The sequence below is a fragment of the Uranotaenia lowii genome, chromosome 1, assembly GCF_029784155.1.
Source record: "Uranotaenia lowii strain MFRU-FL chromosome 1, ASM2978415v1, whole genome shotgun sequence".
Taxonomy (NCBI): domain Eukaryota; kingdom Metazoa; phylum Arthropoda; class Insecta; order Diptera; family Culicidae; genus Uranotaenia; species Uranotaenia lowii.
The window spans coordinates 105026790-105042008 of NC_073691.1; the positions used below are offsets into that span (position 1 = coordinate 105026790).

The 15219-nt window shown below is 43.1% G+C and overlaps 3 protein-coding genes across 3 annotated transcripts; all 3 read left to right on the forward strand.

Moving 5' to 3' along the window:
• Positions 1 to 396: 396 nt before the first annotated feature.
• On the forward strand, positions 397 to 3323 carry LOC129737737 (uncharacterized). The gene is made up of 2 exons (XM_055728896.1): positions 397 to 1767; positions 3123 to 3323. The coding sequence occupies exons 1-2, from the start codon at positions 397 to 399 to the stop codon at positions 3321 to 3323; spliced, it is 1572 nt and encodes a 523-aa protein (XP_055584871.1).
• Positions 3324 to 5482: 2159 nt separating this feature from the next.
• LOC129737738 (uncharacterized) lies at positions 5483 to 6475 on the forward strand. The gene has a single exon (XM_055728897.1). It carries the CDS (start codon positions 5483 to 5485, stop codon positions 6473 to 6475), a length of 993 nt encoding a protein of 330 aa, XP_055584872.1.
• An 851-nt stretch (positions 6476 to 7326) lies between these two features.
• Positions 7327 to 9762, forward strand: LOC129737739 (uncharacterized). The gene is made up of 3 exons (XM_055728898.1): positions 7327 to 9104; positions 9569 to 9598; positions 9675 to 9762. Exons 1-3 carry the CDS (start codon positions 7327 to 7329, stop codon positions 9760 to 9762), a joined length of 1896 nt encoding a protein of 631 aa, XP_055584873.1.
• Positions 9763 to 15219: the final 5457 nt, after the last annotated feature.

Consider the following 15219-nt stretch of genomic DNA (forward strand, 5'->3'; position numbering starts at 1 on the left):
TTCGTATCGGAAAGTCTCATGCAGCTGTTACAGGTTCAGCGCAGGCAGGCAGACGTCTCAGTTCAAGGCATTGGGCAAGCAGTAGCAAGAGTGAAGCACAAGGCCAATCTACTCGTCAAATCGAGGATTTCGAACTCTCGATACAGGATGGATTTCTTTGTGCTTCCAACAGTCACAGCGGATTTACCAACTTCGAGCATCGACGTTAATGGATGCAAATTGCCAGACGTCGAGCTAGCCGATCCAGCATTCTTCGAAACTAGGTCGGTCGACATGGTGCTTGGAATTGAACACTTCTTCTCATTCTTCAAGGCCGGAAAAAGGATACAATTGGGAAATGGACTTCCCACATTCACCGAGACGGTATTTGGTTAGATTGCGACAGGCGCCGTCAACATGTACGATCAAGCGACGAGAATTTCTTGTAATGTGGTAGCAACGGGTGGTTTGGAACAGTTGATGGCACAGTTCTGGGCTTGCGAGGAAATAGAATCGGCAGTGATTTATTCTCCGGAAGAGTTACGATGCGAAGAGCACTATGTGCGAACAGTGAAAAGAGGCACCGACGGTCGATACACGGTATCACTTCCTCAAAATAAGAACGGGTTTGAAACGGTGGGCGAGTCAAGGGACATCGCCATGCGGCGATTGCAAAGTATTGAACGTAGACTTCTGAGGGAACCAGAGTTGCATCAGGAATACAACAAGCTTATGCAGGAATATCGAGAATTGGGACACATGCATAAGGTACACATCAATCCAGCCGACGATAAAAAGAGGTGTTATCTTCCGCATCATCCAGTGGTAAAACAATCCAGCATAACCACCAAGGTACGCGTGGTTTTCGATGCGTCGTGTCGAACAAGCACAGGAAGGTCGCTGAACGACGCATTACTTTGTGGACCGGTCATCCAAGACGATCTCCGATCACTTATACTTCGCAGCAGAACGAGACATATTATGTTGGTAGCCGACATCGAAAAAATGTTCCGGCAAATCAAGGTTCATCCAAACGACATGCCGCTTCAAAGTATTTTGTGGCGTAATTCACCAGACGAGGAGGTGGAAACTTATGAATTGGCAACGGTTACGTATGGGACCAAACCTGCCCCATTTTTGGCTACCAGAACTCTAAAGCAACTAGTGACGGATGAAAGAGAACGTTTTCCTCAAGCGGCAATATCGTTGATGGATGACGTTTACATGGACGATGTTTTAACTGGAGGTGCAGATGTTTCGGAAGTTGGTGAACTTCGTAGACAACTTGAGCTGTGCGCAATTAGTGGCGGGTTCTGCTTCAGAAAATGGGCTTCAAATTCTCCGGAGGTTCTCCTAGATGTTTCCCCAGAAAATTTGGCATTGAAAGGAGAGATTGGTGTTGATCTAGATCCAGATCCTGCAGTTCGCACGCTAGGGTTGACGTGGTTACCAGGAAGGGATTTTCTTAAATTTCACTTCAACATAGCGGATTTGGAAGGCGTTGAAAATTTAACCAAGCGGAAGGTGTGGTCGTTCATCGCTGCTCTATTCGATCCTCTAGGCTTCATCGGAGCTGTAGTGACGTCGGCAAAGATATTCATGCAGAAGATTTGGTGCCTCCAGGGTGCCGACGGTAAGAGCGTAGATTGGGATCAACCTTTGCCACACGAGATGGCAGAAGACTGGCGTAATTTCCACGAAAAACTGCCACTCCTGAATAAGTTGACGATTTCACGCTGTGTTATCATACCGAATGCTACGGAAATTCAGTTGCATTTTTCTGTCCACGTAAATAGTATCAGAACGGGCTCATTAAATCAAAATTTAACTGCGGTTCGCAACATCTAATTATAAAAAAATGACTGGCAGCTCAACACAAGCATTTTAAGCTGCAGTTCAATATTCGAATCTGTGTTGATCTGCGAGTCGCGGATCTTTTTAATAGAGCCACGGTTTTTTGGTTCAAATAAGCAGTTTTTGGTTCTTAGCCCATCAAATTACTGGCAACATAGACTGAGGAGCGAAGAACAGCAGAAAGCTGTTCGATCGTTTTCTCGAACAAAAGGAACCGTGATGGGAGGTGGTTCAAAAAAGAGTCGAAAAACGGCTCAAAAAAGAACCGTGACTCGCTCAACTCTGGTTCACAATCTGAACAGCAAAAGCGGAGTATGGAGAGCCGTTCAATTTGATCAAATGAACGGCTCGGCCCCCATGCTCTGTTCGGTACTTTTTCGAGCCGTCCTGTTGCTCTTTTTTAACCACCCACCACCCACCTCGGTTCTTTTGATTCGGGAGAGCGAACGAACGGATTTCTCAACATTGCCACTTCTAAATCTGTACCGCTCATCGAAAAAATCTTTTTCATCAGTACCGAAAACTCAAAAATCTGTGTTCGTTTACTACTCGAATCCCTTAAGCACCCCACCGATAGGTGGCTGATTACAGCTACCAACAAACGGCTACCAGCATGCATCATCTTCGAAATCATCCTTTTTCGTTTAACGGTAGCAGAATAATAGATATTAAGCGCGGCAAAAACTGTCTTGGACAGCATCTTATCACCATTTTAAACACTTTGTTATCAGCCCTTGAATTGTATAAAACTAAAATCAGAAAAGGTGATGTGATACCCGCGTAGATGATAATTGTAAATTAGCATAAGTTAGCAATAAATACCAGTTAAATACAGTGCAGTTTAGTTTCCCTAAAATACGTTGGTTTTACTGTGCTGTGAACTGAAAATTGCTTAACAAGAAAGTGAACTCTGGACAATAAAATCCCACCCAATGAAATCCCCCCAAACGGTACTCGATTGCAAGTGGACATCCTAAGGACTTACCCAGAACCAGTGCAGCTATCGAACAATTGGTCCTTCGAACCGGATCTTCGGGAATTTCCATTCGAAGTGTCCCGAGGAAGGCCTAAGGTAGGCCATGAACGCCAAAGGATCCAAAACTCCCAATTTCGCCATTGCAATCGAGGTTCCCCAAGTGCAGTGCGCCATTTTGAATTGGCGTCGGTTTATCCCAAGGAAGGCGTAATTTATTGAAATACAAGGCATTCACTCTCTGAATGCACAGGTGAGTGCATTTCCAATAAATTTACCCCTCTATCCAAGTACTGCTCTTGGTTTCTATGACTAGATATCTCCATCTACGACGTCGCTGAGACTTTCTACCATCACGCATCACTTCACCGAAGGAGCATCCGTACAAGCGGATCACGATTCCCCAACTCCCAATCATCACCAAGGAACTATCAAGGGCCCCAAGCGCTTCCCATCCCATCGGAGGAACAACCCAAACATCCCCGGAAAACGCATTCCCAAAAACACCCGAAATTGAACTTCGTTTTCCCCACAATTAAACTTCCTTCTTAAACACGTGCCTCCAGCATCAATTATAACCGCCATTGTAGCAGTTTGTTCGAGGAGCATCTTTAAAGATTATACAAGGCTCGAATTAAGAGCCAGCAGGTAATTGGCTCTCCAAATAATTTACTCCTCACAAACGGTGCTACTTTTATCACTTTTTTCCGAGATTCAACGATGCCGACCAAGCCGAAACCTAAACCGCTGAAGGAACTCCAGGTCAAACTTCGAGGTCTACACGTGTTGTTGCGGAACGCAATCGGTGGTTGCGAGTCACTGGTTTATGACGTCACCAAATTTCCAAACTGCGATCCACAACTGAGGCAAACCAAGAGAGAGAACCGAAAGATCCCTTGAGAGTGGCTACAGCATCCCTATCTTTACTCTACGAGAGCAACACAACATCATCATTATCATCCCAATCGCTCCCAACAGAGTGCGACCGAGAATGATCATCATCCGAGGGGGAGGTGAGAAACGATCAACACATGAGGGGGAGGTGGGGTGATAGCCCAGAATCCACCCAACCAGAAGAGAGTTCTGCAACCAGAAAATAATAATAGATTAAGCTAGTTACTTTTTATTATTACCTTTTTGTCATTCTAAAGATTTCGAAAAATGCGCCAAAGAAGGCATTATTAGAAGAACAAAATTTAGCTAGGCTTGAGCAAGATCAGAATTCAACTGTGCTCGAAGCGAACAGATCGATGGCAATTTTTTATTACTAATGTTAGAGAATAGTTTAATATACTTTCTAGTTGATAGCCTTTAAATAAAATGAGTTTTTGTTAAGAAAATAAATTGCGTGTAAATCTAATTCGTGCTATTGTTATTGCCAAGTTCGATCGAGAAAACTTACCCGAAATCGCCGTTTAATCGAACGACCAAGGAGGTCAATTGGATACCCTATCCACCCTACAGTCCACTGGATATTCGAAGGACCGAGGACCAGCTTAGCTTTTGGCCAGGAGGGAAGATTTTGGCCACGGAGGAACAATTTGATCCTTCAACCCGGATAAACAACGTTGAAACGATTCCACGGAGGAATCGTTAGGCTCGCTGTCGCATTGTGGTCGTGATCTCATCAACTCACTCAGTGATATCTCACCAACAAGTTGGGATCATCATCTCACCACACCATATGCACTCTGGTTAGCACGAATTTGGATCAGATTTTCACGCACAATTCATCGCCTTGCAACGGAGGACAATTCCAGGCGGAATTCCGGGTTTCACAGGTAAAATACACACAAATATATGTCCAGCCGTTGCTTGGACCCTTTTCGGTTACTACACCACTTCTATTTTCCCTGCCACACATCATCACTAAACTCACCGTCATCATCGTCATCGACGACGACGTCATTGGAAGCCCCAAATTGAGAGTAGCATTTAATTGCTGCAAACTGTCATTCATCACAACATTCATCACAACATCGATTTGTGATTTTCGGAAATTCGCGGAATTCGGATTCACGGAATTCACAACTCTGGAGACCTTTTTACACACGTTCACGAGCCTGACGACCGGTTGAGACGAGACGAGGACACCGCACGAGTTTTCCGTTAAGGTAAATAAAAAAACTACACCTCGTATATGTCTAGCCGAAGCAAGGCCTTGATCGATACTACATCCAACCCTTTATGAATTCTCGAACAACAATCATATGTATGAATCTGTGAGCAACATCTGTGGAACTTATTGAACCAAAAGGAAACATCCATAAACAGCGCATCGATTTGGAAAATTATTTTATCGTATTTTGCGAGGATTTTAATTTTGGAATTGGAGATTCGGCAGTTGTTCTTCTTAACCTGCCGCTCAACATATTTTTTTGTTCATATTAGTTAGAACAGTATATGTTTAGTCGAAGTTTCAAATATTCTGCATACTACATCTACTATTTCGATTGCCTCTCATGAACATTGGTGCCCTGGACCGCGAGCAAATAATATCAATAAATTAAGCTCGATTGCAGTCGACAGACATTTACCTGTAGTGGAGTCGCACCGGTTGTTCCGGTAGGTTAGTAGCACTACAGTATATGTCCTTCACGAAGCTAGGCATAAAGATCCAAATACTTACGCTCTCATTCAATTTCTGTCAACTGCGAGGGAGTTTAACGGTTCATCATGCCCGGGCCATCACAAGGTACCAAGAAGTCGGTGACGTTCAAGATTCTGCAAGTCAAACTTAAAGGCTTGCAGGATATTTTCGACAATATTTTCAAGTTCGTGGAATCGCTGCATTCAGCTACTGTGTCTGCCAGTGATGTGAAAGTGCGTTTAGAAAGAATTGATGAATCATGGGAAAATGTCAATAGTGCCATTATGGAGTTGGAGGTTCATGACGACTATGATGCTGCCGAGTACGACTACGCCCAGGATCGAGCAACGTTTGCTGACCGCTTCTACACCGCGAAGGCCAGGTTGATGGATAAGGCGAGACAGTTGGAAGACGGAATTTCTCTGAACTCTACGATTGTTGGATTGGAAACTTCGCAGCACCCTACCGTGGAGCATGTTCGTTTGCCGCAGATCAAGTTGCAGACTTTCGATGGGAATGTCGACGAATGGCTGAGCTTCCTTGATTTGTACACTTCGCTGATACACTGCAAACCTGATCTACCTGAAATCGAAAAATTCCACTACTTAAAGGGATGTTTGGCAGGTGAAGCAAAGGCTTTAGTCGACCCCTTTCCTATCGCCAGGGCCAACTATCAAATTGCGTGGGACCCGATGACGAAACACTATAACGATAGTAAGCTGCTTCGACGTCGACAGGTGCAAACTCTTTTCAATCTACCAACCCTTGCGAAGGAATCTGGAGCGGAGCTGCAATCATTGCTAGAGAGCTTTGAAAGAGCAGTGAATACACTCGACCAACTGGTAACGCGAGTCGATTATAGGGACTTGCTTCTTCTGTACATCTTGAGTTCACGATTAGATGCAACAACACGCCGAGGCTGGGAGGAGCAGTCGTCGTCCAAGGAAAAGGATACACTTAAGGATCTGACGAAGTTTATCCATGGCGCGTTCGAGTTTTGGGTTCACTTCCGGTCAAGCCGGAATCGAAGGCTGATTTCCCGCAGTCGTCAAGGAGACGACAAGTACCAACCAAGATAAACTTCAACTCTTCTCAATCACATCAGTCAGGGGGACGATGTGCTGCATGCTCAGGTACACATATGCTTCACGAATGCGCTACGTTCAGGAAAATGTCGATAGCTTCCAGGGACAAGCTAGTTCGGAACAACTCGTTGTGCAGGAACTGTCTTAGGCACGGACATTTGGCTGCGGATTGTACTTCACGTTTTCTCTGTCGAGGCTGCAAGGGCAAGCACCACACCATGGTTTGTTATCGATCGGAATCCAACGCTGAGAGCAAGGGCTCTAATTCACAAGGCGGAAATCCAAATGGGTCTGGAGAAGGTACTAGAATCAGGGAGACTACATCGGCTAATCTTTCGGGGCATCGCACATCTTCCGTTCTACTTGCTACAGCGGTCGTTCTAGTGGAGGACGACAACGGCGTTTCCCATCCAGCGCGGGCGCTGCTGGATTCGGGATCAGAATCGAACTTCGTATCGGAAAGTCTCATGCAGCTGTTACAGGTTCAGCGCAGGCAGGCAGACGTCTCAGTTCAAGGCATTGGGCAAGCAGTAGCAAGAGTGAAGCACAAGGCCAATCTACTCGTCAAATCGAGGATTTCGAACTCTCGATACAGGATGGATTTCTTTGTGCTTCCAACAGTCACAGCGGATTTACCAACTTCGAGCGTCGACGTTAATGGATGCAAATTGCCAGACGTCGAGCTAGCCGATCCAGCATTCTTCGAAACTAGGTCGGTCGACATGGTGCTTGGAATTGAACACTTCTTCTCATTCTTCAAGGCCGGAAAAAGGATACAATTGGGAAATGGACTTCCCACATTCACCGAGACGGTATTTGGTTAGATTGCGACAGGCGCCGTCAACATGTACGATCAAGCGACGAGAATTTCTTGTAATGTGGTAGCAACGGGTGGTTTGGAACAGTTGATGGCACAGTTCTGGGCTTGCGAGGAAATAGAATCGGCAGTGATTTATTCTCCGGAAGAGTTACGATGCGAAGAGCACTATGTGCGAACAGTGAAAAGAGGCACCGACGGTCGATACACGGTATCACTTCCTCAAAATAAGAACGGGTTTGAAACGGTGGGCGAGTCAAGGGACATCGCCATGCGGCGATTGCAAAGTATTGAACGTAGACTTCTGAGGGAACCAGAGTTGCATCAGGAATACAACAAGCTTATGCAGGAATATCGAGAATTGGGACACATGCATAAGGTACACATCAATCCAGCCGACGATAAAAAGAGGTGTTATCTTCCGCATCATCCAGTGGTAAAACAATCCAGCACAACCACCAAGGTACGCGTGGTTTTCGATGCGTCGTGTCGAACAAGCACAGGAAGGTCGCTGAACGACGCATTACTTTGTGGACCGGTCATCCAAGACGATCTCCGATCACTTATACTTCGCAGCAGAACGAGACATATTATGTTGGTAGCCGACATCGAAAAAATGTTCCGGCAAATCAAGGTTCATCCAAACGACATGCCGCTTCAAAGTATTTTGTGGCGTAATTCACCAGACGAGGAGGTGGAAACTTATGAATTGGCAACGGTTACGTATGGGACCAAACCTGTCCCATTTTTGGCTACCAGAACTCTAAAGCAACTAGTGACGGATGAAAGAGAACGTTTTCCTCAAGCGGCAATATCGTTGATGGATGACGTTTACATGGACGATGTTTTAACTGGAGGTGCAGATGTTTCGGAAGTTGGTGAACTTCGTAGACAACTTGAGCTGTGCGCAATTAGTGGCGGGTTCTGCTTCAGAAAATGGGCTTCAAATTCTCCGGAGGTTCTCCTAGATGTTTCCCCAGAAAATTTGGCATTGAAAGGAGAGATTGGTGTTGATCTAGATCCAGATCCTGCAGTTCGCACGCTAGGGTTGACGTGGTTACCAGGAAGGGATTTTCTTAAATTTCACTTCAACATAGCGGATTTGGAAGGCGTTGAAAATTTAACCAAGCGGAAGGTGTTGTCGTTCATCGCTGCTCTATTCGATCCTCTAGGCTTCATCGGAGCTGTAGTGACGTCGGCAAAGATATTCATGCAGAAGATTTGGTGCCTCCAGGGTGCCGACGGTAAGAGCGTAGATTGGGATCAACCTTTGCCACACGAGATGGCAGAAGACTGGCGTAATTTCCACGAAAAACTGCCACTCCTGAATAAGTTGACGATTTCACGCTGTGTTATCATACCGAATGCTACGGAAATTCAGTTGCATGTGTTCACAGATGCCTCAGAACGCGCATATGGTGCCTGCGCGTATTTTAGGAGCGTTGATACAGACGGCAGAGTAAAGGTATCGCTGCTTACATCCAAATCGAAAATAGCCCCCTTGAAAACGCAGTCAATCCCTCGATTGGAACTTTGCGGAGCCTTGCACGGAGCACAGCTTTCAGAAATGGTCATCAAGGCAGTCAAATTCAATCCCAAGGTATTCTTCTGGTCTGATTCATCGTGCGTGCTGCAATGGCTGAAGGCAATCCCCAGCACGCTTACGGTATTCGTCGGGAACAGAGTTTCCAAGATTCAACAAATTACGGAGCAGCATGTATGGAATCATGTACCAGGAACCTGTAATCCAGCGGATCTCATATCGAGAGGTTTATCACCCGGAGATATTCTGTACAACGAACTATGGTGGGAAGGCCCTCAATGCACAGTGGTCCAGAAATGAAATTTAGCGGGAAACAATTATTTGCGCTCCCGCCTTAGGTTTAAGACATTTGGTGTCCAAAACAAAGTTTTACAACTTCACAAAGCGCTACACGGTAAATTTAGATTATTCAGAGACTGATTAATTTCGGTTCAGCGGTCGCATCATGTATGAAGATGAAAACAACTGAGTTGAAATCCATCAAAATTCTGAGTTGTTTTCATCTATTGACTTTCAAAGCCTGGAACTTAGCGAAGACGCATACGTTTTCGAACAAAATAGATGAAAACAACTCAGAGAGTTCCAAAAACCATTGTTGATTGTTTGGATGCGATGGTCTGAAACAGTTAACGAAATAATCAAGGTAAGTTTCAATTTTATTTTCTATTAGAAATTAAGTGGTGTCGAAAGGAAATACAAAATTGAACAATTTTATCTTTTCTTCCAGCAATCTCTACGGAAGCCATCATTCACAACTGTAAGTATAATTTTCTCATAATTTTGAAGTGTAAATGATTTTCACCAATGGTGTTTTTTTTTTCTTGTCTTTTCAGATCAGCTCAAATTAGACAGAGTGTGCTGGTGGGTGAGCGTGCCAAGTGGGACAGCACGAAGCTCCACCGGCTGGATGCGGTCAAATGACTCGGTGGCACTAACTGGTGGTAAAAATAAAATTAACCGTAAAGAAATGCACGCATCCATCTTCTAAATACACCGTACAATCGTCTTTTTCTTTTTGCAATAAGAAATTCCATTCAAAACCGCTTTGAAATTTCATAAATTTTTGATTTTTTTTTCATTCAGTCGATCCATGAACAAGCCTAAACCACCCTGAACAAAAACAACTCAGAATTCGCGAAAACCCCTACAATTCATTTCTGAGTTTTACCGCTCTAATCAAAATTTGAGTTTTCCCAGTTTTGGCGCATTTTGAATTATTTTCCTTCAAATCTGAGTCAAGGAGAATTAGAGTGTACTTTTGGATGAAACAATTTTAGGGTGGTTCATAAAACTCCTTAGATACGAAAATTAATTTTTGACTGTAATGAGATAGTGCTGTACAATGTTCAGCAATTATGTAGAACAACTTATTTGATGGAACTTTGTAGAAGACTTTGAATGTCTATCTATTACCGTTTAGGTTTAATGGTGATTTTTCGTGTACAGGTTAGGGTGGTCCTATAAAAACAAGTTTTTTTGTTATAACTTTGTTGGGTATGAACTTATTAAAATTATGTGTTCGGCAAGTGTTTAGCAAATTATTGTGCGCATCTTTTGCAGGAAACAGACATTAAAAATCTGTTTTTGATTCGCAGTTATCATGAATTTTGTGTTCAAAAATGGCCGTTTTGTATGAGCCATAACTTCAAATGGAGCAAACCAAAAAACTCAAACTTTTTTTAGTTTGTAAGAACGTGTTAAAATCTACATTATATCAAAAAATTGGAGAGGTGCTTTTTGTTTAAAACTTTTTATTTTCATTTGAACTTGACCATAATTTACATTTTTCATATAACGTTTCTATATTATTTTCGACTATGTTCGACTGTGTGAGGAATTACCGTACACATCGTTACATTTATATCATATCACGATAGTTAACAAATCTGAACAACTTTTTTAAAAATAAAAAAAAATTATTTTGAGAAAACAATCATCAAATTCATAGAAAACAAAAAAAAACACTTATTGCTAGAATGTAATGGAACTAATAAAAAAACGCATGAGGGGTCACGGATCAAATGATGGATGCATTCAGGAAGACTGGTTTTTGAATATTTTATACATTTTCTATTGGATAGTGAGATCTTCCAGACCAACCACACGGTCGAACTTTCTGGAGTGGTTTTCTCGAAATCTTCGTAAACTTTTGTTTCTTGTTTCTCCAGCTTCTTCCGAATACATGCCTATGGGTAAAATATGATATTTAATTACTGCTGCACTAACAATTTGTGTACGGTTGGAAAAACAGGATACCAGCTATATAAATTGTTATAAAGCACCAGAGTTTCATCAGCATATACTTCAAACGATTCTATGTTTATAACGGAGCTACTGTTGATAAGAGTCAAAAACGCGAAAAACTTTTCCAAAAGCTGAGCATTCAGTGCTGTGGTTTTCCTTACTCTCAAGTGGAGTTTTTCTTACAAAGACGATCTGCAACCTTCATGAACATTCCCATCGTTCGTATGCGTGCATGCAACGGTGACAATTCGAATTTGTAATTTTCGGGCTCAGCGAAGTCTTGCGATTTGCCTGGTAAATTTAAATCCTTTCCTGATCCGTTGCAAATATAGCACGCTTGTGAACTTGTGCAAGTTAAATCGTTGACAACTTTCGCATCAATCATGATAAAATACAATTGTGATTGTACTTTATTATTATTATTATCAAAATTTTCTTGTTTGGTAGTTTGTCATTCATTTTTTTTTAGTTTATGGTTTTATACATTAATATTCAAAAATCCTTATTTTTTTTTATTTGTGTCCCTTTTACTATGTTAGTCATTCAAAATGTTTACAAAAGCCATTGAATAGGCAACTCTGCTTTTGTAGTGGTGAAAAATTTAGTTTTGTTGACTAAGGTTGCGAACGCAAAGAAGGCAATTTCATGACGCAGCACATAAGTATTTTATTTTGTTATATGAAAAATGTAAATTTTGGTCAAGTTCAAATGAAAATAAAAAGCTTTAAACAAAAAACACCTCTCCAATTTTTTAATATAATGTATATTTTAACACGTTCTTTCAAACTAAAAAAAGTTTGAGTTTTTTGGTTTGCTCCATTTGAAGTTATGGCTCATACAAAACGGCCATTTTTGAACACAAAATTCGTGATAACTGCGAATCAAAAACAGATTTTCAATATCTGTTTTCTGCAAAAGATGCGCACAATAATTCGCTAAAAACTTGCCGAACACATAATTTTAATAAGTTCCTACCCAACAAAGTTATAACAAAAAAACTTGTTTTTATAGGACCACCCTAACTTGTACACGAAAAATCATCATAAAACCTAAACGGTGATAGATAGACATTCAAAGTCTTCTACAAAGTTCCATCAAATAAGTTGTTCTACACAATTGCTAAACATTATACAGCACTATCTCATTACAGTCAAAAATTAATTTCCGTATCTAAGGAGTTTTATGAACCACCCTAAAGTTGTTTCATCCAAAAGTAGCGCTTTGTAAAGTTGTATAACTTTGTCTTGGACACCAAATGTCTTAAACCTAAGGCGGGAGCGCAAATAATTGTTTCCCGCTAAATTTCATTTCTGGACCACTGTGCAATGGCTGAAAAACGACGACAGCACTTGGTCTAACGCACCGGTAACGTTCAATAAAGACGAAGTAACTAAAGAATTTCGACGTGAGGCGGTTCAGTGTTCGGCGGTCGAAAAGGAAGCATTTGGAAGGTGGTACGTTAAGCAGTTTTCAACGTTTAGCGACATGGTTAGGACGGCGTATTTGCGTCGGTATTTGAAACCAACTCAGAAACGAACGCAAACAGAAGGTTTTCTGACTACAGAAGAGCTGCAACAAGCGGAATTCATCATCATTCGCCACGCACAGCAAGAAGACCTTAGCGAAGAATGGAAAGCACTCAAAAGGCAGCAGCCTGTTCCCCGAAGCTCGCAGTTACGGTTTTTCAACCCGATGCTTTCAGAAGACAATCTTATCCGAGTTGGTGGTCGACTCAGATATTCTAGCGAAGCAGAGAATACGAAGCATCCGATAGTCCTACCTGCAAAACACCCGATAACCAGAATGATTATAGAGCACTACCACAAGCGTTTGCTCCACGCCAGCCCGCAACTTCTACTCGCAACAGTGCGGCTCAAGTACTGGCCACTTGGAGGTCGGAATATCACCCGAATTGTGGTACATCAGTGTCAGCGTTGTTTCCGAGTAAAACCGAGAGCCATCCAGCAGTTCATGGGCGAACTTCCAGCAGCCCGAGTCACCATCGCGGCACCCTTTAGTCGCACTGGTGTAGACTACTTTGGTCCGGTTTATCTACGTCTTGCTCCCCGCAGACCAGTTTCTAAGGGTTATGTCGCCCTTTTTGTCTGCATGACTACGAAGGCCGTACACCTTGAGCTGGTGTCTGATTTGTCGACGGAACGGTTCATTCAAGCGCTAAGGAGATTCACCGCAAGGCGAGGAAAATGTTCAGACATTTACTCGGATAATGGGACGAATTTTGTAGGCGCCGACAACCAGCTTCGTAAACTACTAACCAGCGAAGCTCACAAGGAGAAAATGGCACGAGAATACGCAGGAGAAGGAATCAAGTGGCATTTCAACCCGGCCCGCGCGCCGCACTTTGGAGGATTATGGGAGGCGGCGGTACGATCGGCGAAACACCATTTGATACGCGTCTTGGGGGACAATCCAGTTAACCCTGAAGATTTCACCACATTGTTGATTCAAGTAGAGGCATGCTTGAACTCACGACCAATTACATCGCAGCCAGAAGATCCCAACGACCTGGAACCTCTGACTCCCGGACACTTCATAATTGGCAAACCAATACAGCAACTACCAGATCCAGACTTCTCAAATATTCCCATGAACCGACTTCACTACTGGCAGGCAGCTCAAAAACAATTGCGAGAATTCTGGAAGAGATGGCGTACGGAGTATTCCACTACGCGACCGGTGGAGAAAATTTGCATACTTCCATCTGTCGATTCCAAGGAGGAAGATTTGGTATCTCCTGATCAAAATTAGTTGGCTCCACACATACCTTGTTCGAGAGTTCTGTTCTTTTATTTCAGAAATCCCCAGAATTTCAGTGTGGGCGAGAATGTTGCGGAACGCAATCGGTGGTTGCGAGCCACTGGTTTATGACGTCACCAAATTTCCAAACTGCGATCCACAACTGAGGCAAACCAAGAGAGAGAACCGAAAGATCCCTTGAGAGTGGCTACAGCATCCCTATCTTTACTCTACGAGAGCAACACAACATCATCATTATCATCCCAATCGCTCCCAACAGAGTGCGACCGAGAATGATCATCATCCGAGGGGGAGGTGAGAAACGATCAACACATGAGGGGGAGGTGGGGTGATAGCCCAGAATCCACCCAACCAGAAGAGAGTTCTGCAACCAGAAAATAATAATAGATTAAGCTAGTTACTTTTTATTATTACCTTTTTGTCATTCTAAAGATTTCGAAAAATGCGCCAAAGAAGGCATTATTAGAAGAACAAAATTTAGCTAGGCTTGAGCAAGATCAGAATTCAACTGTGCTCGAAGCGGACAGATCGATGGCAATTTTTTATTACTAATGTTAGAGAATAGTTTAATATACTTTCTAGTTGATAGCCTTTAAATAAAATGAGTTTTTGTTAAGAAAATAAATTGCGTGTAAATCTAATTCGTGCTATTGTTATTGCCAAGTTCGATCGAGAAAACTTACCCGATATCGCCGTTTAATCGAACGACCAAGGAGGTCAATTGGGTACCCTATCCAGCCTACAGTCCACTGGCTATTCGAAGGACCGAGGACCAGCTTAGCTTTTGGCCAGGAGGGAAGATTTTGGCCACGGAGGAACACGTGTGCTTCGATAACTTGTACGACTTCATGCAACAATATCGCCCGGATACGAAATGCGCGGAGGTCAAGGTTAGACTGGAGCAGCTCGATAGAATGTGGGACCGAATGAACGAGGCTATCGACGAAGTTGAAGCACACGAAGACACCACCACCGATGAAGATACGTACGCCAAACAACGGGTAAGGTTCGAAAATCAATACTACGAGCTAAAATCGTTTCTTTTCGATCGTATCAAAGACGACCAAGACCAAGTCGTTTTGAACCAGACTGCGCGCACTCTCGATAACACTCTCCCCAACCCCCCAAACCCCCACGTTCGATTGCCCCAAATATCTCTCCCCAAGTTCAACGGCAAAATTGAAGAGTGGCTAACTTTTCGCAATCTCTACACCTCCCTAATACACTGGCAAGCTGACCTTCCAGAGATCGAAAAGTTCCACTACCTACGTAGCCAGCTGAAAGGCGAGGCACTCTCCGTCATCGATGCTCTACCTTTGACTAGAGCTAACTTTACGATAGCATGGGAACTGCTGT